A 26245-nucleotide genomic window follows, 5' to 3' on the forward strand; every position below is an offset into this window, starting at 1 on the left:
GTCCAGTCATCTGGCTTTCCTGTATGTTTAGCTTTCTGAAACAGTTTGTGTTTTCTCCTAATTTTCTTTTTACGCTGTTTGATAGCCAAGGTAGATTATGTCTCTTATTTGTTATTTTTCTAAGTACATTAGGATTGAGTGTTGTTTATATACCGTTTTTAAGGTTGGTCCACTTATCTTCAACAGAGGTGTTACTATTGATCATGTCAGCGCCAATTTTTATAATGTCAGCTTTGATCTCCTCCCATTTTGCTTTCTTGTAAACGTATATTTCTCTTGATTTTGGTTTATTATAATGTGGTTTTAAATTTGTATCAAGAAAACTCATGTTGTGATCTGATATTCTATGTAGTGTGTTACATGACTTTACAAGACTTGGATGGTTTGTAAGAAATAAATCAAGGATGTTGTTTTCCTGACTTGGTTTTAGTTGTAGTTGTTTCATACCAAATTCTTCAATGAATATAAGAAGTTCCTGGTGGTGTTTTACTTGTGGTTATCCTGATTTGACCGTGTTGTTATTCCAGTCAATTTGAGGAAGGTTGAAATCTCCTGCAAGTATAATAGGTTTATCTTTGCTGTTTTCACTCACATTTAGTACTGATGTTTTGAGGTTATGCAGTGCGTCTATGCTTTCACTTGGTGGACGGTAGTAGGAACCAACGATGACGGATTTGGTCTTTGTTTGTTTTTCTGTCCATTGTAGTTCGCATGCATTTTCACTGTTGCGGAAGTAGTGAATTTATCATGTACTGCATGAATACGCCTCCCCAGTTTTTGTTTCTGTCCTTGCGAAAACCATTTTTGTTGTACCCATTGGGAAAGATTTCTGCTGTTCGGTTCTCATTTGCTAACCATGATTCGCACCCAATGATTATATCAGGTTTTATACTGCACTCGTTCTATTTGAGCAGTCAAACTGCGTTGACCGTATATTTCTATGTCATATACAGTCACTGACATGATATCACTTTTCCTCATGAATATTTAAATAGAAATTGTCGAAACTATATTTAATTATTCATACGACCTCTTCAACCTGTTCTTGTTTCCAATGTAAACAACGATGCGTTTAACCACTCAAACTTGTTTCTTCTATAATTTTTGGAAAAAATATATTTCACTTGTTAATACTTTTTGTTTGCAACCTATAAATCATTATGTTTTATGTTTATTGTTGATATTTTAGTCTATAAACAAACGAATTTCGTTCACCACTGTTTTCAACAGGTAATGATGTACATTTCATCGTGCTGTATATTTCTCCGCCTGTGTTATATGAGGCCTTTTTAAAGGGTGATTTTCCCCAATATTTAAATCAAATAAATAATATTAACACAATAAACAACAATTGAAAATGTTTTTTAGATTGCCGTATAAAGACAACAATAGTGCATTGACTTGACATATCAATGATATAAGAATTCGGCCCGAAACGGGGAAAGTGCTCGGCACAGCCTCGCATTTCCCCGTTTCTAAGCCTCATCATTATATCGTTGATATGTCAAGTCAATGCACTATCATGGTCTATTTATGTATTCAACACTTTCGTTCAATTCTGATCGTTTATTTCTGATGCTTTGACAGTTTATCATTAGGATTCTAAGGTTTTGGTGTTTTTGTTCTAGGCCACTGATTGATTTTGTCCTCTTGACAGGGGTTCTTCAGTTGTGTTACTAAGTATTCTTGGTTTTGGGCTACTAAATACTGATGTTCTGAATGAAGAGTCAATTAATGGTATTATTGTCATAGAGTCTGTGGACAGTAATGGTGATACTGAGCTGAGTATGCTAAATTAATTTGATGTTTCTAGTTCATAAGAATGGTATGTGAAGCTCCCCACATTTTGGGTATTACATTTACAGCATATCCAAGACACATTAATATTTTGTATGTTACGTAATTTAGAGGCACTAAGTTCCAGACAGTCTGAGTGATACCAAATACTGCACTCATTACAAAATATTGCATGTTCGGTTGAGACGGATTAGGACAATTGATCCATATATATTGAAATCTATCGTTCTGTTTTTTTCAAATATTTTTATGTAGTATACTTTAAATTTATTTACAACAACTGGATCGGTTTGATGCCAATGCTGTTGAGGTTTTTCTACTCAAAGGTATCCCTAACCAAGTACTCAGCATTTCTATCTTGACACGAATTATGAATGATATGTTCATAATTATAAACTAACCGTTTAAAAAATACTAAGTAGTTATCAAAGGTACCAGGATTATAATTAAGTACGTCAGACGCGCGTTTCGTCTTCATAAGACTCATCAGTGACGCTCATATCAAATTATGTATAAAGCCAAACAAGTACGAAGTTGAAGAGCATTGAAGGTCCAAGATTCCAAAAAGTTGTGCCAAATGCGGTTAAGGTAATCTATTCCTGGGATAAGAAAGTCCTTAGTTTTTCGATAAATTAAAAGTTTTGTAAACAGGAAATTTATAAAAATGACCACATAATTGTATTCATGTCAACACCGAAGTGCTGACTACTGGGCTGGTGATACACTCGGGGACAAAACGTCAACCAGCAGTGGCATCGACCCAGTGGTGTAAATAGTTATCAAAGGTACCAGGATTGTAATTTAGTACGCCAGACGCGCGTTTCGTCTACATAAGACTCATCAGTGACGCTCATATCAAAATATGTATAAAGCCAAACAAGTACGAAGTTGAAGAGCATTGAAGGTCCAAAATTCCAAAAAGTTGTGCCAAATACGGCTATGGTAATCTATTCCTGGGATAAGAAAATCCTTAGTTTTTCGATAAATTAAAAGCTTTGTAAACATGAAATTTATACAAATGACCACATACTTGATATTCATGTCAACACCGAGGTGCTTACTACTGGGCAGGTGATACCCTTTGGGACGAAACGTCCTCCAGCAGTGGCATCGACCCAGTGGTGTAAAGAGTTATCAAAGGTACCAGGATTAAAATTTAGTATGACAGACGCGCTTTTTGTCTCCATAAGACTCATCAGTGACGCTCATATCAAAATGTGTTTAAAGCCAAACAAGTACGAAGTTGAAGAGCATGGAGAGTCCAAAATTCCAAAAAGTTGTGCCAAATACGGCAAAGGTAATCTATTCGTGGGATAAGAAAATCCTAAAATTTTCTATCCAAGGAATAAATGTACCTAGCTTCCTTTATTATGCAAAAACCTTTCGATTCTCAATACTGTTCAAAGTCCCCCTTTTTGCATTTAAACTTTTTAATAGAGCGTCATCAGTGAGTCTTTTGTAGACGAAACATTTGTCTTACGTACACAATTGTTTGTCCGATATCTATTTTGAGTATATTTGATATAACAATGTCAGAACAAATCTCTGTACTGAGCTCGAGACCCTTTCAAGTACAAACTTCTTGCTGAATTTAAGACCTGTTGATGACTGTCTACTGTTGTCTGTTCTATGGTCGGGTTGTTGTCTCTTTTACACATTTCCAATTTCAATTCTCAATTTTATTTAAGAAAATAATTCAAATTTTTGAAGGTGCTTCTTCAAAAAAAATAACAACATTTATTTGGACATTTTTATAAAGAACAATCAGTATTAGCTATACTCAAATAGTAAATAGTTGAAGCACTGTGTTTTATATTAACACTTCCTATTTTCCACTGAGAAGGGACAGTATCTTGCGATATGTAGCATTTAAATATAAAAAAAAACCCCAAAATCATGTATTTCTTGAAAAAACTTTTTGTCCGGTTAATTTAATGGTCAATTTATCGGGTTACACACATAGCCGAAACGCACGTCTGGGGTATTAAATTACAATCCTGGTACCTTTGATAACTATTATGTATAGTACACTAAGCTGTCAATTTCTCAAAAAAAGTTTATATATTGGGTTTTATGCGGAAATCATTCAGGTAGGTGATTATGGTAGACTTGTTGTCAATTCCTCGGTTCATATTGTGAACTTGGATATGTATGATGGCTCATTTGGAAGCTCAGATATGTTTACATTGGGGATACGAATATATATTCGGGGTACTAATATAAGTCACATTCGTTTGTTCGTACTTTTGGTATTACTATTAATCTCAAAATATAGTTTTACGTCTCTGATCTATGATTATCTGCTCTCCAAATCAGATCAAATGGTTAGGACTAGTTACTTGCTTAGAATAGCAAGTATCCAATATCAATGCACAGATATTGGTTTTTTTTTACATAAATATCTTATTTCAGGACCTCGATTTGTGGCGTATAAGGGATATTGACCATATTAAATAAGAATCTAACGGCTTTTATATAAATTAATTTCGAAAAAATAATAGAAAGTCATTTAGTAATTCTTATTTTTATTTCTAATCTTTTGTGACGTATATGAATTTTATTTCAGATGCTCGTACTATGAACAGCATGTGTAATATATCAGCTACACATGTATGTCAAATATAAAATTTTAAGATAGCATATGCATATGTCTTATAGTGAGAAATGAACAGACAATTATGGCTTTAAAAAATATACATGACACCAAACAGACTGGAAACAAGTGTGTCGAACGTGTACGCAGCTCCCTCGGAAAATTCAGAAAATCAGAAAGTTATCCTGATAGAGATATTTAAGCGAAAGTATGAATGTTTTTAAACGTATATGACAACTTTAAATTAAACTTATATATATAGTTTATTAATAGCAAAATATCTACCGGGACTTTTAGACAGCGCCTCATTAATTAATACACTGGTTTACACCAGAATTAGTTTATACTATTTTCACATTTTTAATGTTTTGGGGAAATCTTTACATATTTAATTCATTACATGTAACACAATATTAAATCCGGGATCGTCCTCGTGTTTAACAAAAAATCATGTTATAAAACTAGAATCAAATTTATAAAAGTAACACTGTGAAAATAAGTTGCTGATCAGATAATGCATGGAAATAACAATATGCTTGTGACTAAATGTTTCTGGATATATTTAAACATATTGTACATGCTACTTATGCTCGTTGATGAACATGGATTTGCACAGGTTAGTTTCTTTCGTTTGTTGTGTTGACATTAAGGGTATTAGAATACATATGACTAATATGTATTTGACAAAAAAAACAAAAGCTGTAATGTTGTACTTGTATTCCTTATATTTTGATTTTTTATTTCTCAAATTTTGTATTACTACTTTAGGTTTTTACATTTACTTACTCCTGATTGATTACGGTGTAAGAACATCAATTTAAAATCTCTATGGATTTAACACTGGTGTCAACGTGATGATCGTAACTGAAGTTACGATCATCCCAATATGGCGGACACAAATATAGTGAAATTTTATAAGGCTGATTTCTCCACTTTGACAGCTTATTTTCAAATTTATATTATGCCAAGAAACATCTTTATAAGCATTGCCATTGAAATATTTTTTCGGACAGGATGGAAAAGTAACAAGAAGAATGAAAATCGAGATACAAAAAATCATGATGATGATCGTAACTTCTTTTTATTTTTATCAACGATGATCGTAACTGTCTGTTCCAACGAAGCATGTACGTTATCAGCTGATATTGTGATAATAATGAGGAACGATCACTGAGGGGAGGGTAACGTCCTATTGGTAAGTGAACAAATGGTTATGACTTCGCGAGATTTAGTATTTATTTTTTTATCTAGTTCAATTTCAAAATGCATTGGGGGTTAACAACTTTATATTGATTTCATAGGTTTTATATAAATAAGGTATTGGACAGTTCATATTAATGACCAGTTTGTTTAAATTGGAGATTTTTCTTTATTTTTTTCCCTCCACTTTATATGGACAATAGTACCTTTCGAGGATCTGGTATTTTTGGGGAATTCTTTTATAACAGATTTACGATTTTTAAAGGAGAGGTTGAAAAAAAAGCATTAAGAAGTGTAATGATATCTGTTGAATGAAAAAAAAAACACCAACGAAACCGTCAATAAAGAGAGCTACTATTTGATTTTTATTTGGGGGAGGGGCTAGGATGAATAATTTTGTCCTGCATTTTTTATGTTGAAATCTCTATCCTGCGTTTTTATTTTTACTCTATTTTGTCCTGCTTTTTTACTACCTGATTTTTTCACATAAATTGGCATCCTGCCTTTTTGTTTTGCCAAGATGTTCATTCGGCCTTTGTTTACTCAAGTCTCCTGTCCTACCTTTTTCAAAATTTCAACCCCCCTCCCCCCGTTATAAAAATCAAATGGTAGATCACTTATTGATATGTTTGGCTTAACACAACTTCTTCGACTAATTTCAATAATACATGTCATATACCGTATAAATGTAAGAATTTGTAGCTTAAAAAATCTAATATGACTGTGTATACCATATACCATATATTTCAATTTTTCCTTCTTTACATAAATAGCCAACCCATGATAAATATAGGCAACAGTAGTCAAGTCGCGTATCCAGTGATTTTCATAAAGGGATTGGGAACTTGCTGCCTAAGAGTAGGCCCGCTACAGTCATCTGAGTCATGCTTCATTGATTCCCTATACAATCAACCAAATTTCTCCCACAAAAAGGTGACGCGAGCACCTTGACCCTCCCTCTGTAGTCTTCAAATGTTTAATAGTCATAGTTTGATTAGGAAAAAACAAAACCAGACAAAAATTTAAAACCGATAGAAAGTCATCAAAATAATGTAACTTCATGAGACTGTGTATATTTACGCCAAACATTTTTCATTTTAAGCTGAACAAATATATTTTGAAAATACCCTACAAATTTGAAAATTAATTGGTTTGATAAATGTAACAAACATCTGTTGAAGTCACTTCTGAATAATCATTTTCGTTATGAGAATTGAAATTTATAATTTTCATGACATTACATTATTTGATTTCACGAGGATAATATTAAAAGTAATGATAAGTTTGTCTTAAAAAGATTTCATCTTATCAACAGTTTGAATAAATTAAAACATTTGAATTTGATTGTTTTAGAAAAGAAACAAATTTCAATCTCTTTCTTAAGGACAAAATATTGAAATTGCTAACCTTAAACATTTTTCAATTTGCCATAAAATATTGAAAAATGAAAAATGCTAAAACGTGGAGCATTTTTCAATTTGCCTTTAAAAATTGAAAAATGAAAAATGCTCCAACGTGGAGCATTTTTCAATTTGCCTTCAAAAATCAAAAAATGATAAATGCTCCAACGTGGAGCATTTTTCAATTTGCCTTTAAAAATTGAAAAATGAAAAATGCTCCAATGTGGAGCATTTTTCAATTTGCTTTGAAATATTGAAAAATGAAAAATGTTGAATTTTCATCTTTAATTTTTTTTCTCAAAAATGAAAATGTTTTTTTTTGTGTTGAGGATTTTTCAATTTGTTTAATCAAAGTTTTGTTTTTATGCTTTAAATATAATACACATATGTGTATGTGTGAACCCGTGTATACACATCTATTACCTTACCCCGAAAAGATAGAACAACAACGCACCAGAAAAATTTTGTGATGTGGCGCAGGATTATTATGCAAAAAATTATTGTTATTTCCCTTGCTTAAAACCCTTAACTTTATATTTCCCTATTTTGTTATTCACATTCAGGTTAACTACATATTCTCTTTATATCTGTCAAATCAAATGGATATTGGTTTGTTTAATTCATTCATAAAGATATTTATTTTTACTCCAAAGTTTAGTATTTGCACCGTTGCAAAACATTTGTAAACTTCTTTAAAAAGTTAATATACATTTAAGATAACATCTGAGCAATACGGACACGCATAGATCAAGGCATATATAACCCTGCTCGTAACAACACGGTTCGGTTATTGCCATTAAAGGATTTAGCATAGCGGAAAGCAATTACAATATGCCCTATAAAACCCTCAACGATAGAATAGCTTCACCAAAGCTGAGAGCTATTCATCAATAAATAGTAAATGAAAAATATTGTAACATAAGATTTCGTACTTTCATGCAATGGCTACGGATTTGGTGATACCCTCGTTGATAACCTAGAAAATATGTAAAGATAAAAACAACACCTAGAAAAGCTGTTCTGTTCCCAGTTTCTCTGTATAAGGTTGATTAATATGCCATTTCCCTTCTAAATACAGCTCATTTTGGAAGTCATTGAATGCTCCCTTTCTTAACTAGATAAAATGATTTAAATAATTTGTTCACTGGTTTTTTTTTTTGGTTTTTTTTTTTTGGGGGGGGGGGGGTGTAGTATTACTTAGCTATTTTAATACCAATAGTGCTTTAACATTTGGCATCCATCGTCTCTGTTTACAACTAGAACAAGCTGTGGTTTACATCTCCGAATCTCAATCAGAATTACTAATGCTAAATGTTGGTCCCGCGAGGTTGATGTTGAATTTTACAGCGATTTTTCTGTTTTTAACTGAAATACATTATTTTGGGAAAACTAATCAGAAATGAAGCAGACATTTGAGTCAGTGCTCGGTGGAATTAGATACGACTGTCTTTAAGAGACAAGTTTTGAAAATTATTTTATAATTGTTCCTGTGGTCTTTTATTTTTATAGTATGGTTTATTTGGTACATTTTGTGTCAATGTATAGTCAAAATATGTTTAATGTTGTCAAGACTGATATTGCTGATTACTTAAAGTTTGTTCATTTTGAGACAGATTTTCTTTTATTTGGAATGAATGTGCGGTGGCATTTTAGCTAAAAATTAACTTCAAATGTGAAGCTAGTTTACATTTCTCTAGATATAAGAAGATGTAGTATGAGTGCCAATGAGACAGTTTGCCTTCTAAGTCACAATTTTTAAAATAAAAACCATTATAAGTCAAAGTACGGTCTTCAACACAGAGTCATGGTTCACATAAAACAATAAGCTATAAATTGTTCCCAAAATGACTAGTGTAAAACGATTCAATCGGGAAAAACAACGGTATAATCTATATACAGAACGAGAAACACTTATGAATCACATCAACTAACGACAACAAGGAACATTATAGAAGATTAAAAAAAAACTGTTAAACCGACTTAGGAAGAAGGGATATAGTACGATTCTGTTGTGGTTGTCATGTTATTAAAGTTTGCATATTTTGGTTTTAGTATTGTTTCACCTATATGGTCTTTACATCGGGATTAAACATATTTTTTAAAAACCAGTTGTTGGCATGACACGGGGTATGTTCTTCTCTTAAATATTTTATAATTTGTATCATACTGAACCCCTAACGGGAGTTGCCTAATATTTCTTATGTTGAAGACGCAATCTTAAAATCAGTTTAATTAAGGTCTGGAGCTGACATGTCAGTAACTTCTAGTAGTCTGTTGTTATTTATGTGTTGTTATCATTTTGTTTATTTTCTTTTGTTACCTCTTCTGACATCGGACTCGGACTTCTTTTGAACAGAATTTTACTGGGTGTATGGTTATGCGTTTACTTTTCTACATTGGTCAGAGGTATCAGGGGAGGGTTGAAATCTTATAAGCATGTTTAACCCCACTTATTTTGCGCCTGTTCCAAGTCAGGAGCCTCTGGCCTCTGTTAGTCTTGTATTATTTTTTAATTAGGTTTTTAGTTTTTAATTTGTTTAGTATGGCGTCCATTATCACTGAACTAGTATATGTATATATATATTTGTTTAGGGGCAAGCTGAAGGACGCCTCTGTGTGCGGCAGTTTCTCGCTGCATTAAAGACCTATTGGTGACCTTCTGCTGTTGTCTGTTCTATATATATGGTCGGGTTATTGTCTCTTTGACACATTCCCCATTTCCATTCTCAATTGGATTGTCTATTTAAAAAAATAGAAGATACAAAATTATTATGTCTGAAGCTGTCAGGGAGAATCATAAAACCCTTGACATAAAATTATCCATATTTTGAGTCAGAGATGGGAGATCTTCCTATGATGCCCGCCCGTCCTCCCCCTAAAAAAAAGTAAACAACACTAAAATCTTATTCTGACATTACAGATGGGATTTCATTTCATTCACGTGAATGAGGTTGGAGTGACTCGGTTTGCGCCTTTTCCTAAATTCATCTTTTTTGTTTGTTCTCCAGATCCCACCTTTGGTGTCCCCTTGATTTCATTACCCACATTTTAATAATCCTATATCCGACCATACCTTTTTGTAACCCCAATAGCACCCCCTCTCTATATCCCACTTCTGGGGCTACTTGCAAAATTCATTTTGATCAAGATGGATTGTATGCTCAGAATTATCAGCCTGATATGGATCAGGATAAAAGTTTCGTGATCCCTGTAAAAAAAACAAAACAGTTGTGACTTTCTGTTTACATAACGAACATAAAAGGGGAGCGGACGAGCTACAGAAAATATAATAGTATCAACAAAGAGGCAATTTCGATAAATGTTCAAATTATTTAAAATTTCTCAAATTACGAAAAGAGTGCACACGCTGAAATGTCTCGCCTTCTTTACTAATCATTGATATTATGTTGATCCAAAATCCGGGACTTAAAAACATGAAATCCCGAGATCCTGAATGAAAAAAAATCCCGGGTCCCGAAAGGGTTAATCCCGAAATCACAAGCTTAAAAGCACCCGATCCTGACGTCCTGAAAAAGGTCCTGCCCACCCTCTATGTTGATAGTCCTAAATATAAAGCTTTACTACAACTGTAACATAAACTTAACATGGTCAAAGAAAATTAGGACATGGTCATATAAACAAAACAAGAAATACATGTACACCTTACAATAAATCAATAAGTATAAATGACCCTTATAATAGTTTCTAAGAAACAGACTTAACCGAGAAAACTAAACACATGAACCACGAAACTAAGGTCAAGGATCTGAACCATGGCAGGCAGAAGTGTACAACTTACAATTCCATACAGCAAGTAAAGTTAACCTATTTCTTATAGTTTAAGAAAATCAGAACAAAACTAAAAAACTGAATACTGTGCAATGAACAGTGAAAATGAGGTCAAGGCCAAATAAAACCTGCCAGACTGACATGCACATCATTAAATATTTCCATACACCAAACAAAGATTACATATTGCATATATAGTGTTCAATAAAATATCGTCATTTGATCTCGGTGGATCAGCATCGAGTTGTGACTCAGGTTGGATTGGTTGATTTGACATGCATATATGCCTACTGGATCAGAATTCGTATCAGAGGCTCCTCTGATTCTACCTCTATCTCTACCATCACGCCCACTAGTTCTGGTATATTTTGGTGGTATGCCTGTGTTGTTTGCGAGAATTCTACGTATTTTAAATGACAATTAGAAGAATTAAAGGGAACAGTATTTATAAACAGTATGTATATGCAATATGATGTTGATGATAATGACGAGAGCGTAGTCAGTTTACGTTTTGAAAGTGGAAAGGACTTAGACTGGTCGATGTAAGAGCGGTCTATAATCGCAGAAAAGTGTGTTAACATCGTGTTGCAATCGAATAAATCGTGCATGTATTGTAGTTATGAAAACGTGATTAGCGTAATAAATCGTGATTATCGTAGAAGACTCAGAATAGGCGTGATGAGAACGTGACCCGTAGCGGGATCGTAGTAGCATCGTGAAAACAATGAAAATCCAAACTTTCATCCTGCTCGTACCGGGACCTCACCTTTAAGATCGCGGTTAGCGTGTTGCAATAATGGTCTAGTGTGACTTGGGCATAAAACATGCTCCTTGTTTCTCTACCTTTCCTACTGATCAAAATGAGCAACTGTTTCTTGTCTTGAATTGTTGATACCGTACGTTTCCTGCTTTCATCGTGTCAGAATACATTTTTTAATAATCGTGAAATATATATCACTTATTGTTCAGTAATTTCAACTGTTGATATTATTGTTATTGGTCGAACGTAATCAATAAACATAATCAATACCGAAGAAACTGTGCTATCTTATTTTTTCTTAGTTTCCCAGGTAGCAAGTACAAAAAACATCACCAATTGATACATGTACATTTATAAAAATTCATATAAGCATGTATGGCACATGAAAATAAATAACGCTGCGCTCTCCATGTATTCATTTACTCAATTCGTGAATGGAATGCTCTGTAACTAAACTGACGAATACATTGTACTAGTGATAAACTTTGTTTTATTCATAATTTCACAAAAAAAAAATGTGGTATGATTGCGAGAGAAACAATTTGTTCCACCAGACATTAAATGATGATGAAGTGAACAAGTATAATTCATAGTACAGTCTTCAACATTGATGAAAACCATTACCGCACAACAAGCTATAAGAGAATCCAAAAAGAAAAATTTAAAAACAATTCAATTCATTCGAGAAAAATTAGTTTTACGGCGCATATATAGGACTCTTAGTGATTAAACTCGTTTTATGTGCACAACCATCCCCTTAACCCTCTTACTGCGGGAAGGACATATGTGTCCTCCCCTGGCTTACTGCGGGAAGGACATATATGTCCTTTGTGTAAAAAAAATAAATATTTTTTCCCTTTCGTAATGTTTCTGAAAAACATCTTTCCTTCAATTATTGAATACATTTTCTATATTTTATTCATCATGTGGTGATTATTTTTGTTGTTGTTTTCTTTTTACTCATACTTTTCATAAAACGTCATCATTACGTCATATATTATTTGACGTCATTCGACGTGGTAATTGATTTGACGGCATGATAGCGCTATCAAATTTTAGAATGAACGATTTTTATGCTTTTTATATTGATAAGATAAAAAGAATCATAGTATGAAACAGAAGGAGGAAAAAACCAACATCAACAAATGATCATTAAGCAATACAAACAAAACCATTTGCTTATTGGTTTTAGTTCTTGTACCCAACAATAAATAAATATTTTAAACAAATGGCCTTAACTCTTTTAGATTTGGAGGGACACATATATGCTAAGTCTTGAACTTGATGCTTGCCTTGGTTTTCTTACTTCTTTAAAAACAAATTAATTAAACATCGAAAAAGTCTACGTTGGTATTTAATAAATAAATACATGTAAGTATACAATTAATTTACTCACACGAATTGTAAAATTGGTATAAAATAGCATTCTGCAATTTAATATTTTTTTATGCATTATTAGCTATTATAAACTTTAGTTTATGTGCAAAAATGGATAGATACTATGAAGTTATTGAAAACCCGTTAGGAGCAGGAATCAGCCAAATAATGAGATAATCTTTAGCGTAAAGTCAGCTAAAGAAGGCCCCGACATGAAAAAAATGTAAAACTAACATGAAAACTAACGGCATAACTTATAACAATTTAGTTTATGAAAAACATATGTGACAGATATGATCAAACGACAACCACTGAATTACAGACTCATGACTTGGGATGTAAAAAAAAGAGTGTGCTATCTTTATTTTTCCGGTCACTTTTTGTTTGACGGGTGTTGTTACCTTTTGAAATATTTGCTGCTGAAAACTTATGTCTTACTTAATCAATTTTGTGTTATAGTTTTTTGTATCCTGCCTTTCAACCTATTCAGAACAAGTGTTCTTATATTATAATTTATAACGCGTGGATTGTGATGACTCGAAGTTACACCACATTGGAACTGTATTTATATCAATAGAAGATCAGAGTTTCACATTTTTAACGGCAAATTTTGAAATTCCTTTACATTTGTTCAATGAAGTAACACCTTACGATGTTTAAATTTGAGACCAGTAACATTTTTAAAAACTCATATAATGATCTATCATGCTGATACTGAATACGGTGCTTTAAACAAAAATCTATGTTTTCCTTATACTTCGCGTGCTATATAAGTGGGGGGGGGGGGGGGGGGAATCGAAAGATGTAATAAAATATCTTTTCGAAATATGAGTAAATATTAGATTGAAGTACGCATATAAATTCGGAAGGGCCCTCTAATTCTCTAATTATTTATTCAATAAATATATTCATATTGATGTTTACAAATAGTATAAATATACCATTGAACAATAGTAATCAAAGAAATTAAGCAGTTATTTACGAAAATATTTTAACCGAACCTAAAAAATAAGAAACAGAAAAAAAAAACCATGTAAAAATATAGTTATAGCGCACACCATCCACAGATTCCAACACTTGAATGAAAAATACAGGTATGCAAAGATGTTAGTGAAGAATGGATTTTATGGTGGTAATTAGTAAGCATGCAGGTAAAAATGTGTGTTTGATTTGGATTTGTCATTCGTCACGCATCATTGTGATATGATAATGAATTTGACAAATGAAATATGATATGAATAGATATAAGAAGATGTGGTACGAGTGCCAATGAGACAACTCTCCATCCGAGTCACAATTTATAAAAGTAAACCATGATAGGTCAAAGTACATGCTTCAATACGGAGCATTAATGGCAGACACCGAACAGTAAGCTATAAAGGGCCCCAAACAATTCTAGGGTAAAAAAAACAAAACGGAAAAACCAACGGTCGAATCTATTTAAAAAAACGAGAAACGAGAAACACTTATGAACCACAACTACTGAACATCAGTATAACATAGAAAAGAACAACAGAAGTAAACACAAGAAATATTCCAAGTGATGACACTAGCGTCGGTGCAACCATCATCTACACAGAAAAGGGAACAAGACAATTACAGTGTATCACTGATGGAGGATTTTACGGAGACAGAAACATTTTACAGTATACATAGCAAAACATTTCACAGCATTGACATATTTTTGGCATCTTTAAACATTTCTATTAAAAAAAAAAGGATATAAAGTGTGCATGTGTAAATACCATTAATCGTAAATGTATCTTTCTTAAGAAATTAAGGTTGAAAATTAATTGCGTCATAGTTCAGCCAATAAAATGGTTTTGTTTTAGGTGTGGCGATATTTATGTTGGAGCACATACATCCTTTATAACATTATATCAACTTGAGCATAGTTAACCTAATAACACAGCACTATTTAACTCAGATTGTGTTGTATAACTTGCTAATCGTTTGATTTTAAAAAAGCTTACCTATGCTTTGTTATACAAACATATGAGAGCTTACTTCTTACGAATAAAAAATAAGTGCACAATCACTCGCTATTGAAACGGGGTGATACACAGTTTACATAAAGCACTAGCAACTGAAAGTTTCCGTAAATTTTGCGGAGATAACGCAGAATATTGTGCGCATTCCCTTTTATAATGTCCCCAAAATAAAAACCTTCGGGAGTATTTATGTTTAAATTTTCAAAAATTGGTTAAGGTAAATGTTATCAAATCAGTATCATATTTAATTAATCAAAATAAAATGGCTGATGCCAACCAAATTTGTAAATATATGAAATAAGCATTTGAATATAAAAAAAGGAGATGTCAGATGTGGTATGATTGGCAATAAGACAACTATCCACCAAAGTTCAAATGTAGTGGATGTCAGTAAATTGTAATAACAGGCAACCGTACGGTCATTAACAATGAGAAAATCACTATTTAAAGTTCAAAACAATGCTTAGTGTCAGTTAGTCTACCATAAATAATGGAAGAACTATACAAAAAACAGACTTGTAGTTATAGATACGGCATATAATAAATTTTCTCTTATTTTGCATTATGTTTTATTTACATTATTTGTCATGTTGTACATGTCATGTTTGTTGAAATACACTTGAAATACGCAATTTTTTTTTATATATGTGCTTTATCCAATGAAATTTTTGATTTGATCTAAGATGTCAACCGAAAATAAGTAAATCTGACTTGAAATTTTGTAAAGTATAGTGCTGTTTTGCAAAAACTGAACGTTTTCTTCAAAACACTGCAAAGTGCTTGACTAATTGAATAGCGCGAAACTTCCTTAGGACGTGACGTGATCATCATTATGACGTTACGTCATGTCATATAAATAACGTTATTAAAACAAAAAAACAACAGATCTATACTTTATGTTTAGTAATTATTCAATTATTTGAGTAAACCTGCTGTTATACATGACTGAATAACAATTTACTGTTTTTGGTATTTTTTTACTGAAATTTACCCGTTTCTGGACAATGTTTTGAAATTTCGCTACGCAGCAAGAGGGTTAACATTGAACAGCGATAAAAAGCATATTATAAAAACAGTTGAATCGTTTCACAAATGATATCGGATATGTTCCTTACGTCGTAACTACAATCCCCTTCCCTTTCATGAATGTGACCTACCGAATTAGACTATTTACCGGATTTGTTATCACATTGGCAACACGACGGTAGCCACATGTGAAGTAGGATCATTATTCTGCTTACCCTTTCGAAGCACCTGAGATCAACCCTAGTTTTTGGTGGGGTTCGTGTTGTTTATTCTTTAGTTTTCTATGTTGTGCCATGTGTACTATTGTTTGTTTGTTTGTTTTCTTCATTTTTAGCCATGGCGTTGTCAGTTTATTTTAGATTTATGAGTTTTACTGTCCCTTTGGTATCTTTCGTCCCTCTTTTGAAAAGACTTTTCAAATAAATAAATAAAGAGCTCCAGTGTAAGAGCATGGTACTCCTCTTGTCTTTATGCTTTAATGGCATACGATACAGTAGAGATCCCTCGTTGATTTTTTCTTAAAATTTTGATAGGTCAATTTCAATGTGTACTTTTTAAATATGCAAAGAAAAAAGTACCTTCATGACTTACTTTTAGAGATAATTTGGTTCGAAATTTGCATATTTGGAAGAAAATACCTGAAATTTAATAAATTATAACTTTTAAAGAAAGTAACAATATTTTTGAACGAAAAGTCATAACTTAATCGGTTTTTGTAAAATATTCCCTTGATCCATTGTGGCACCGTTAAAGTCCACAATTCCTCTAAAGTCCACAACACCGCTAAAGTCCACAACAAATTTCCGCTAAAGTCCACAACGCCGCTAAAGTCCACAAACTTTCCGCTAAAGTCCACAAAATTACCTCCGCTAAAGTCCACAAGAAAACGCCGTTAAAGTCCACAATAACAAGTTCCGCTAAAGTCCACAAAAAAGCACCGTTAAAGTCCACACCATTTTTTTTATTGTTAAAAACATATTATTCGTTATTTTTATCCCGTTAGTACAATACAAAGCATTGGCCTTTCTTCTCGGTAGTTTTTTTTTTATCAGTTTGATACATGAAAAAAGTACAGTATCGGTATATGATTTTGTTCTATCAATTTTGATCTTGATGGCCAATTTGGACATCGTTTCTAAAAAGTTTGTAAATTCGTTATTTATTATTACTGCATTCAACAAGTAATTTTTTTATCTTATTCTTTGCATATAATCAATTTTTGACATAATTAAAGTACAAAGCAAATATGCCTCCTAATCTATAACATTTGAACGGCATGCAACAATCTTGATTATATCATTAAACAAAAAAAATACTAAGTTTATGAATTCCCAAAGGTCTCCTGTCGCAAAACTTTTAACCAACGTTTAACGTTATTAATTTCTGTTATGATTTTCAGAACGGAAAAATGAAGCCAGTATGATAAATTCCAAATAAAAAAGAAAATATTCTATGCTTTAAGTTATATTTTTATCGATTAGTATCAGATATCGATGCGTTGAATGGGTTTCTACCAAAATGTCACAACAAAACCTGATTTGATCGATATACATGTAGGAAGATGTGGTATGAGTCACAGTGCCAATAAGACAACTCTCTATCCAAGTTAAAATTTATAAAAGACCATTATAGGTCAAGGTACGGCCTTCAACACAGAACCTTGGCTCACACGGAACAACCAGCTATAAAAGTCCCCAACAATTACAAGTGTAAAACCATTCAAAAGAAAAAACCAATGGCCATAAATGGGGCTTAAGAAAATATACATACACTAGTTGTTTATCTTGGTAAAGTGTTTTAATCACATGTAAAATTACTCACAAGATTAATTTCTATAAACTCACAAAACGCTAAATCTGTTCTACAGTATTAAACCAATAAAATTGTATTGAAAAGAACAGAAACATTCTTTGATATTATATAATTCGTAAAAGTTTCAGCTTAAAACTTCATACTAGTCTTCCATTTAGCCTTTTCAAAATACTAAAAAAAGTATCTTTAAAAGAGAATAAAGAAACGAAATTAACTCTGAAAGCGATACCGTGAACTTTGATGTGACGTACATTTTATCAATCAATATGACTATAGGATAGTTCAACAATTGTTGGTGTTCGGGTTCAATGCAAGATGAACGTTCCTATCGCCTTTATTCTATATCCACATCCTGTCTTTATCCTATTTCCACACCCTCCAATGCTCATAGACACTTATTTTTATTAGTTCTGGATTTCTCAACACACAAATACGTCGGCAAGTTTTTTTTTATTTGGTCATACTTTTCTTCGGTTAGTTTTGTTTTTCATTTTTGGTGTAAATCAAATTTTTTGGATAAGATATACACTTTGTGTTATATCATCAGAAATTGAGAATTAACGTTTCAAAATAGATAAATTACCAAATAAACAAATAAACCTATGAGAGGTCTGCTTCTATTGGTACTAAAATCTTACATGAAATAGTTCCTAATATTTGTTATGAAAAATACCCGTAGATTTCATGATATATGTATAACAACTAATTATAGGTGACAAATACTTCTGACCATTTTACTTTACTGGCTTATCGGTTTTTGAAGTACAACGTTCCTAAATGTTCTAAAAACTTATCTTCCAAAATATACATGTATGTACTTCCATAACTTCAATTGCAATTTGAGCATTTGAACTTAATTTCATACTAAAAAATGTAGCGTCACTTTTTAGCTCACCTGGCCCGAAGGGCCAAGTGAGCTTTTCTCATCACTTTGCGTTCGGCGTCGTTCGGCGTCGTCCGGCGTCGTCGTCGTCATCGTTAACTTTTACAAAAATCTTCCCCTCTGAAATAACTTAAACAAAGTGTAACTAAACTTATCCACAATCATCATAAGAGTATATAGTTTTAAAAATGTGTCCGATGACCCTGACCGCGAACGAAGATGGCATATATGGCTAAAAATAGTACATAGGGTAAAATCAGTTTTTGGTTTATATCTCTGAAACTGAAGCATTTAGAGCAAATCTGACGGTGGCAAAAATGTTCATCAGATTTAGTTATATCTGCCCTGATATTTTCAGACAACCAGTTGTTCGGTTGCTGCCCCTGAGTTCTTTGCTATTATCTTAGATATTATTATAGTATCTAATGATATCTTATACTATAAATTATGATTTTAACCTTATTTTAAATAATTTCCAAAGGATCAGTAAATACAGGTGAGCGACACAGGCTCTTTAGAGACTTTAGTTTATTTGGTTAAAGTTTTTATTTCATTTTCTGACTCTTGATAAATTTGACAAATGCATATGTATGGTCGACCTCATACTAAACCATACGAGTAAACTCATACGGTACGAGTATACGTTCAGGTATACTTATATGGTCCACATTGTACGCGTAAGGGTTGAAATCAGATATACTCTTATTGTCTGGAACATATATATACATGTAGCATTGTTGAAAAAAAACTCATCATGGATAATACACAATACAGAACCACATCCGCGTATAATTTATTCAATTCATCTTTCATTCTGAAACAAATTCATTTTCCCTTTTGAAAACAAAACAAACAGTTGTTTATAATGTCTGTGTCATTTTGGTCTCTTGTGGACAGTTGTCTCATTGGCAATCATACCATATCTTCTTTTTTATATGCAAACCAAAGAGTGATGGAAATCTGCTGAGCACCACAAAATGCATGAATGTGTGGTATTCTTTATCATTATTTTGATTTAAAAAAAGAACATGATGGATCCAAGTCTATTTTTGAGATTTACGGACCGTTTTGGCTGCTGTGGAACCTAACAGACACTGAATGGAAATCTTACTTATGTTTTATAGATATTGCGAAGGAAATTTAAATATCAAATATAAGCTTCAAATTATGTCTCCAGCATATACATAAAGAGAACGCTATGTTGGAGTTTCTTGTGGATGAACAAATATTTACTAAAAAATAAAAAGAGTATAATAGTTAGATAACTTTTCAGAAATGTTGTCTGTTTGATTGATAGAAAATCGCATAAAAATCGATAAAGCAAATACTATAATTTTTTCATTCATCAAAAATATAATTTATGCTGACAAGAAATACTGTCTAAGAACAAAAGTCCGTGCTTTAAATTAGATCTATAATATCGGGTGTAAAAAAACAGAAAATTGTCTTTTGATAATGAAAAAAAAAATGTTTGGACTTTAACGGTGCTTTTTTGTGGACTTTAGCGGAACTTGTTGTTGTGGACTTTAACGGTGTTTTCTTGTGGACTTTAGCGGAGGTCATTTTGTGGACTTTAGCGGAAATTTTGTGGACTTTAGCGGCGTTGTGGACTTTAGCGGAAAATTGTTGTGGACTTTAGCGGTGTTGTGGACTTTAGAGGAATTGTGGACTTTAACGGTGCCACAATCCATGACATCAACATGCTGAAACAAGTTTAAGGTTAAACCAAATCATCATGTTCCGGATTTAGATTGCTATATCCGAAATAAAAAATTGACCATACTTTTGCGTCTTTTCGGAAGTGCAGAAAAAAATTGATCGTTGTTTTTTTCCTGAAATTGGCGGAGTGTTCTTGAAACAGTACTTGATTGATTGCAAAAGAAAACAATTGGGATCCATGTGCTTGTTTTTCAATAAAAGCCATACATCTTTATTTTTTACGACGTCTGTCAGTATGGCGCTAAATTACGTTAAATTAAGTTTTAATCGCAACAACGTCGTGTAATCATTCCCGCCGTACACGAGTTCGCTGTCAAGTTTATGCAGGTGTTTTTCAAAGCATTGATACTTAATATAAATGAAGGATTCTAGAAGATTAATTTGTCAGATGTAGATCTGCTAGAAGTATAAAGGTGCATCTCCGTCCGACATTAGTTCTAAATTGCTTGATGTACTGTAGGATGATAGACACCATTATTGACATGACAAAATTTGAACCAACTATAAATTAAGGTGGTACCTAACACTTTCACTAAAATTAATTTGGCTCGTTTAATTTTGATAACATTTTGACAAAGTATTTACTTTGACCCTTTAACAAAAATATAAAAATTTCAAAAATTTTGAACCAACTGTTTTGTCAGAAAAATTACACTGGTTATATAGCAGTTTGACAAACTCTAATTTTGATCTTTCAGAAGCTTATTATTCCCTTTACAACACAACGTAATTAAAACGTTTAGCTGATTTTACAGAGTTATCTCCCTGTAGTGTTAGGTACCACCTTAAGTGAGGCGATCATACCATATAACCGTCAACAATGACAAAACCGATACCGTATCGTCAACTTTAAAAGGTCCCGACGTACTTTGATTTTATTTTTTTTACACTCAAAAGATAATTATCTTTCAAATTTAAATTATGAGCAGTACTTCTTGTTTTATAATAAGAGCTGTTTTGTGCAATTTAACTCATGCCATTATTGCATCAATCGACCGAAAATAATGTTGTAATATAATATTTCATAGGAAGTACTGCAGCCGGTATAAGAGAATGATATTAACGATATCTTTATCAATAGATAAGTTACATAACATTTTTTTTTACGGCGTATACGTATGAATATTTGCATACTTGTTTGTCTAGAAGAAGAGCTATATTGAAAACACTTTGTTCGTCTGTCTGATCGTCTAACTATACGACGAGTTTTAACGTGTGTACACTTTCTGATCTGTCTGTCTGCAGTTAGTGTGCATTTGCCGATACTTCAATTTTTATCTCTCAATACATTGAAGTAAAAAATGTACAATAGGGACATGCTTATACAAATAAGAAGACAAATGACTAAACGACTAAAACCCATACCGCATAGTAAGCTATGAAAGGCACCTACATGACAAATGCAAAAAATCTCAAACTTACGGCCTGATTTAAGTACAAAACAATGAACAAAATACAAATATGACGAACAATCATAGCAAAAGACACCGTTAATTACAAGCCCTTTTAACAGCATGTGAACGGGCGTTTTCTTGTTTTGGTCTATTACATCCAATTTCATATACAAAAAGAATACATGTACAACCAATTAAACAAACTAACGTGTGACAATGCTGCATCTATTGGTAATATTTTGCTTAAATTCAAACCAAAAACGAAACCAATATATTTTTTGAAATCTTTTTAACGGATTTTTATTGACGGTTTTTCTTCATACACATACAATATTATATTGTTTTTAAAATATCAATTAAAATCGGCTTTTTTATGTACCAATTTCAAGTCCAGAATAGGATTAGACACTCTCTTTACTTATTATTCTATTTACGAATAGAGGTGTTATACGACCTTGTCCACCAATGAGAGTCTCGCACATGCAGTCGGTTTTGTTATTTCATTGATAGTCTGTTAAATTTGGCCTTACAATGACAATTCACCGTAAAATTTGGAGGCTGCCAAATGCTAAACAAGAAAAGAATTCAAGATAGTATTATTTACTTCGAATTCATTATCAATAAATGAAAATAACTGTTCTCGTCATGAAAAATATTGCACAGCTGTACAACACGCCGTAGTAAATGACTTTTGTGTATGGATTTCAACACCAGACCAGATTCGGCTACCCTACACGCCATAGATTTTGTTAAATTTTTCTCATTAATTACGGGTTCATACGTTTTCTCATTTCTTTAAGTTTCATTAAAATAACATTTGGATGTCATAAATGTGCAAAAAATATTTGCCGCTGTACGTTAAGAAGCTACCAATACTCATAATTAGCTATTGCAGGTCGTTTTGTTCCGAATTTTGTTTTTCAGCATGTTAAAGTTTAAGCAACGAATAGTAAGATAGATCCCAATTCTTTGAAATATTTCTTTCTTTACGCTGAGCAGATTCCGCTGGGCCGTGCAGCGTTTTGCAGTTATTCAGTGCCAGACTTAAAAGCTTCACAATTCTTGTTCCGTCTTTCCATGTTATACTGTCAGTACTCTCTTTTGTGTCTATCACCATTTCTTCAATTTCGTCATGCAAAATTTTCTTGACCGTTCCCGACATTTTGTCAGAAGAAAAAATCCCCAAAACTGTACAACATCAAATCAGAAATTATATAAAAATCAAAAGGGTACTTAGTTTAATAGATATATTAACTAGTCACCATAGTCTAATCATTAAATGCTGAAAGCATTTGTGATTTATTATCCGAAAAACTGGAAAAAAGCCTCATTTTTTTATGAATAAAAACTCCATAACTCCAAAAATGTAAATGTTTCATAAAAGTTGGTAAAAGCGTGTTTGAGTTATTGTCCAAAAAACTGGAAAAAATCCCCTTTTTTCAATATAAAAATTCATAACTAAAAAACGTAAAATCTGAAATTTATTAAAAAATTGAAAGGTAGTTTAAGTCAACAGATTTAAACAGTTCACTAAACTGTCATAAAATTTTGTTTAAGTGTTTATGAGTGATTGTCCGAAAACTGGAAAATCCCCCCTTTTTAAAGCATAAAAATTCATGACACGGAAACGTAGAATCTGAAATTTATAAAAATCAGAGCATACGTCAATAGATTTAAACAATTCACCAAAGTCTCATTAAGTTGATGGAAGCATTTTAGAATTAGTCTCCCTTACGCGTTTTTTATTAATTGTCCGAAGTGTGGACGATGGACGGACAACGGTATACCATAATATGTCCCGTTTTAGACGGGCGTATACAAACAAAGAAACAAGTTATAAAAAATGCTAAACATATAGTACAGATACAAGCGTGCTCGATGTTTGTGATAGAGGGAGAGGGGTGTGAAATTGCTGCGAGTTTTGTTTATCCAAAATCGATTTTACATATGTCCGTTTTTTACAATCAATATTTCACAAATTAAGTTAAGAATAAGGAATCAGTGAAAAAACTATGTAAATTAAGTATTTTTTTATTATCCTTCATTGAACTTTTGATGTTGTCCCTTACTTTGGCTTTGCGGAAGCGTCGACCATGTGCATTTTACGCTGTCATCATTGCAGAAGTTGAAACACTATGTATTTCCGTTGGTGCTCCCACCCTTTTGTGGGGAAAATTTGGTTGATTATATAGGAAATCGCCGAAGCATGACTTGACTCCCTTAAGGTCAGTCAGTGCCACCCCTTATGAAAAGTTCTGGATCAACCACTGCTGCTGTCGTAAATGATGGTAGCGAGGGTTAACTGTCGCTAATGCTTTACCAACTCTTGCTTCACACACGTTGATTCCTTTGCTTGATAAATGTAACTACTAGTATTTGTTCCATGTACATGATGCATACGGTTTGAAATTCGATCAAGTGTGTCGATCTGTGTCGATCTGTTATTTTTTCCTTTTTGTATTTCAAAAGAAGATTGTCACTGACTGAGACCCCTTTTTTGTGTCGACATATTTGTCCTATAATACTCGTTTTGCTTTCACATATTGAAGATGTAAAATCATATTAGACATGATAATAGAATGTACATAATACAGAACCTCGGGGAAACTGTTTCATGTTTGTTGAAATACTATTCACATAATTATTATATATTCTTTGCTACATTTTGTTTTCGGTAAAAGCAAATATAAGAAGTCTTTCATTCTTCGAAATATACATTTATCACACATACATGCATGCAAGTTAATTTCATATTTTCTTTTATAAGATGATTGCTTATTTGAAATTCTGCGAATGAAATTGTGAATATCATAAGCTTGGGAAAAACAAGTTTGTATTAAACAGATTCAAAATTAGGAAACGCTGTACAATGTAGAAAAATACAAAATTGAAAACATATAAAGTTAACTAGCACAGTGATCAGAATAATTTAACATCTACACCCATCCCTCCCCATCCCTTTCGAATCGCGAACCCTGCTCCTTGAGCATGTACAGAAACTGACATGGACAATATCTAATATTCTAATATTTTCTCTTCTTTTCTAACATGTTTGACACATTCAGCCACGACATGGTTCAATGCTACTTCGTCTACTCCGCATCGCCTAGTAATTCCATTTTCAGAACAAAAACGACTTACGGAAAGAAAAGACAAAGAAAAACAAAAGTCAGATAGATAGACAGATAGCAAGATATATACAATGAATGACAGGGCCCGGTTTCACGAAGCTATCCTAAGACATGTCATAAGACATATCTTAGGACATGTCTTATGATCCTCTTATGACTATCCTAGGACATATCTCAGACCTAGTATCTCAGACGAAGCTGTCTTAGAATCATCTTAGCTAAGACATCCTAAACCTGTCGCAAGTTCTTTAAATTTTCAAATATAAATATGATCTACGGAAAAAATCATGTAAATGTAGTATGTCTTACCATAAATTATTCTAAACGTATTGATTAATATAATGACATAATTTGCAAAATAAATATAAAAAAAATAAAAGTAATTTATATATAAATTATCTTTAAACAATACATCAATATAAATATGAAATTTTCAATGCAAAATTAAGAAAAAAGAATATAAAACTAGAATTGCCATTGCAAGCAATAGCAGATGTCACCCTTCCCCCTATTGCCACTAAGCAGCAGCCATTTCAATCTTGTTGAACAGTAAATGAACAAATATGCATGGCTATTTATCTTTTTGTAAATTATCAGTATATTCAGCGCATTTTAAAGTATTTCATATTTATACCATTTCCATGGTAACGGCAGCCATTTTGAAAATTTCAAAGTCAAAAGTCTCATCTTTACTTGTCAGTTACCAATAATATCAAATTTCATTAAGTTAAAACCATTTTTGGAATTTTTGACATTTTTGCAGTTTCCATGGCAACCGTGGCCATTTTGAAAATTCCAACTTCAAAAGTCATATGTAGACTTGACAGTCAACAATCATATGAAGTTTCATCAATTTTAAATCTTTCTGAAATTTTTGCTCCTGTATCCATGGTAACATAGTAGTTCCAATGATTGTCAAAATCATTCAAAACCTGTATATAGTGGACAACTATATTGCATAAAAATTTGATGATTTCAAGTTCAAGCATACCAAAGTTATTCACCAAACCCGGAAGTTTTTGGAGCATTTTGACCTTTTTGCATTGTTTCCATGGAAACGGCAGACATTTTGGAAATTCCAACGCCAAATTCCACATCTACCAAAGTTGCTCATCGTTATGCTAAAGTTTCCAAAAAATTGGAGCATTTTCATATTTTTGAAATTTTTGGTGTAGTTTCCATGGCGACATAGTAGTTCCAATGATTGCCAAAATCAGCCAAAACCAGTATATGGGTGGCACCTTCATTGTATTTAACTCTTTACCGTTCCTATGACCCGAATTCGGGTCATAAGCACTTTTTTGCGTAAAATTTAGATTAAAACCTTAAGTTCTCTGTCATTTGACTATCAACAGATTTCACCAAGGGCTTAA

The 26245-nt window shown here is 32.6% G+C and overlaps 1 protein-coding gene across 1 annotated transcript in view; it reads left to right on the forward strand.

The window, feature by feature from the left end:
* The first annotated feature begins 4808 nt into the window (after positions 1 to 4808).
* LOC139512768 (inter-alpha-trypsin inhibitor heavy chain H3-like) overlaps positions 4809 to 26245 on the forward strand; it is a 63578-nt gene continuing 42141 nt past the window's right edge. Inside the window, exon 1 of the mRNA XM_071300669.1 lies at positions 4809 to 5006. Coding sequence (XP_071156770.1) covers positions 4905 to 5006 — 102 coding nt within the window. The 5' untranslated portion in view covers positions 4809 to 4904. The remainder of the gene's footprint in view (positions 5007 to 26245) is intronic.

Source organism: Mytilus edulis, chromosome 1, assembly GCF_963676685.1.
Source record: "Mytilus edulis chromosome 1, xbMytEdul2.2, whole genome shotgun sequence".
NCBI classification, from domain to species: domain Eukaryota; kingdom Metazoa; phylum Mollusca; class Bivalvia; order Mytilida; family Mytilidae; genus Mytilus; species Mytilus edulis.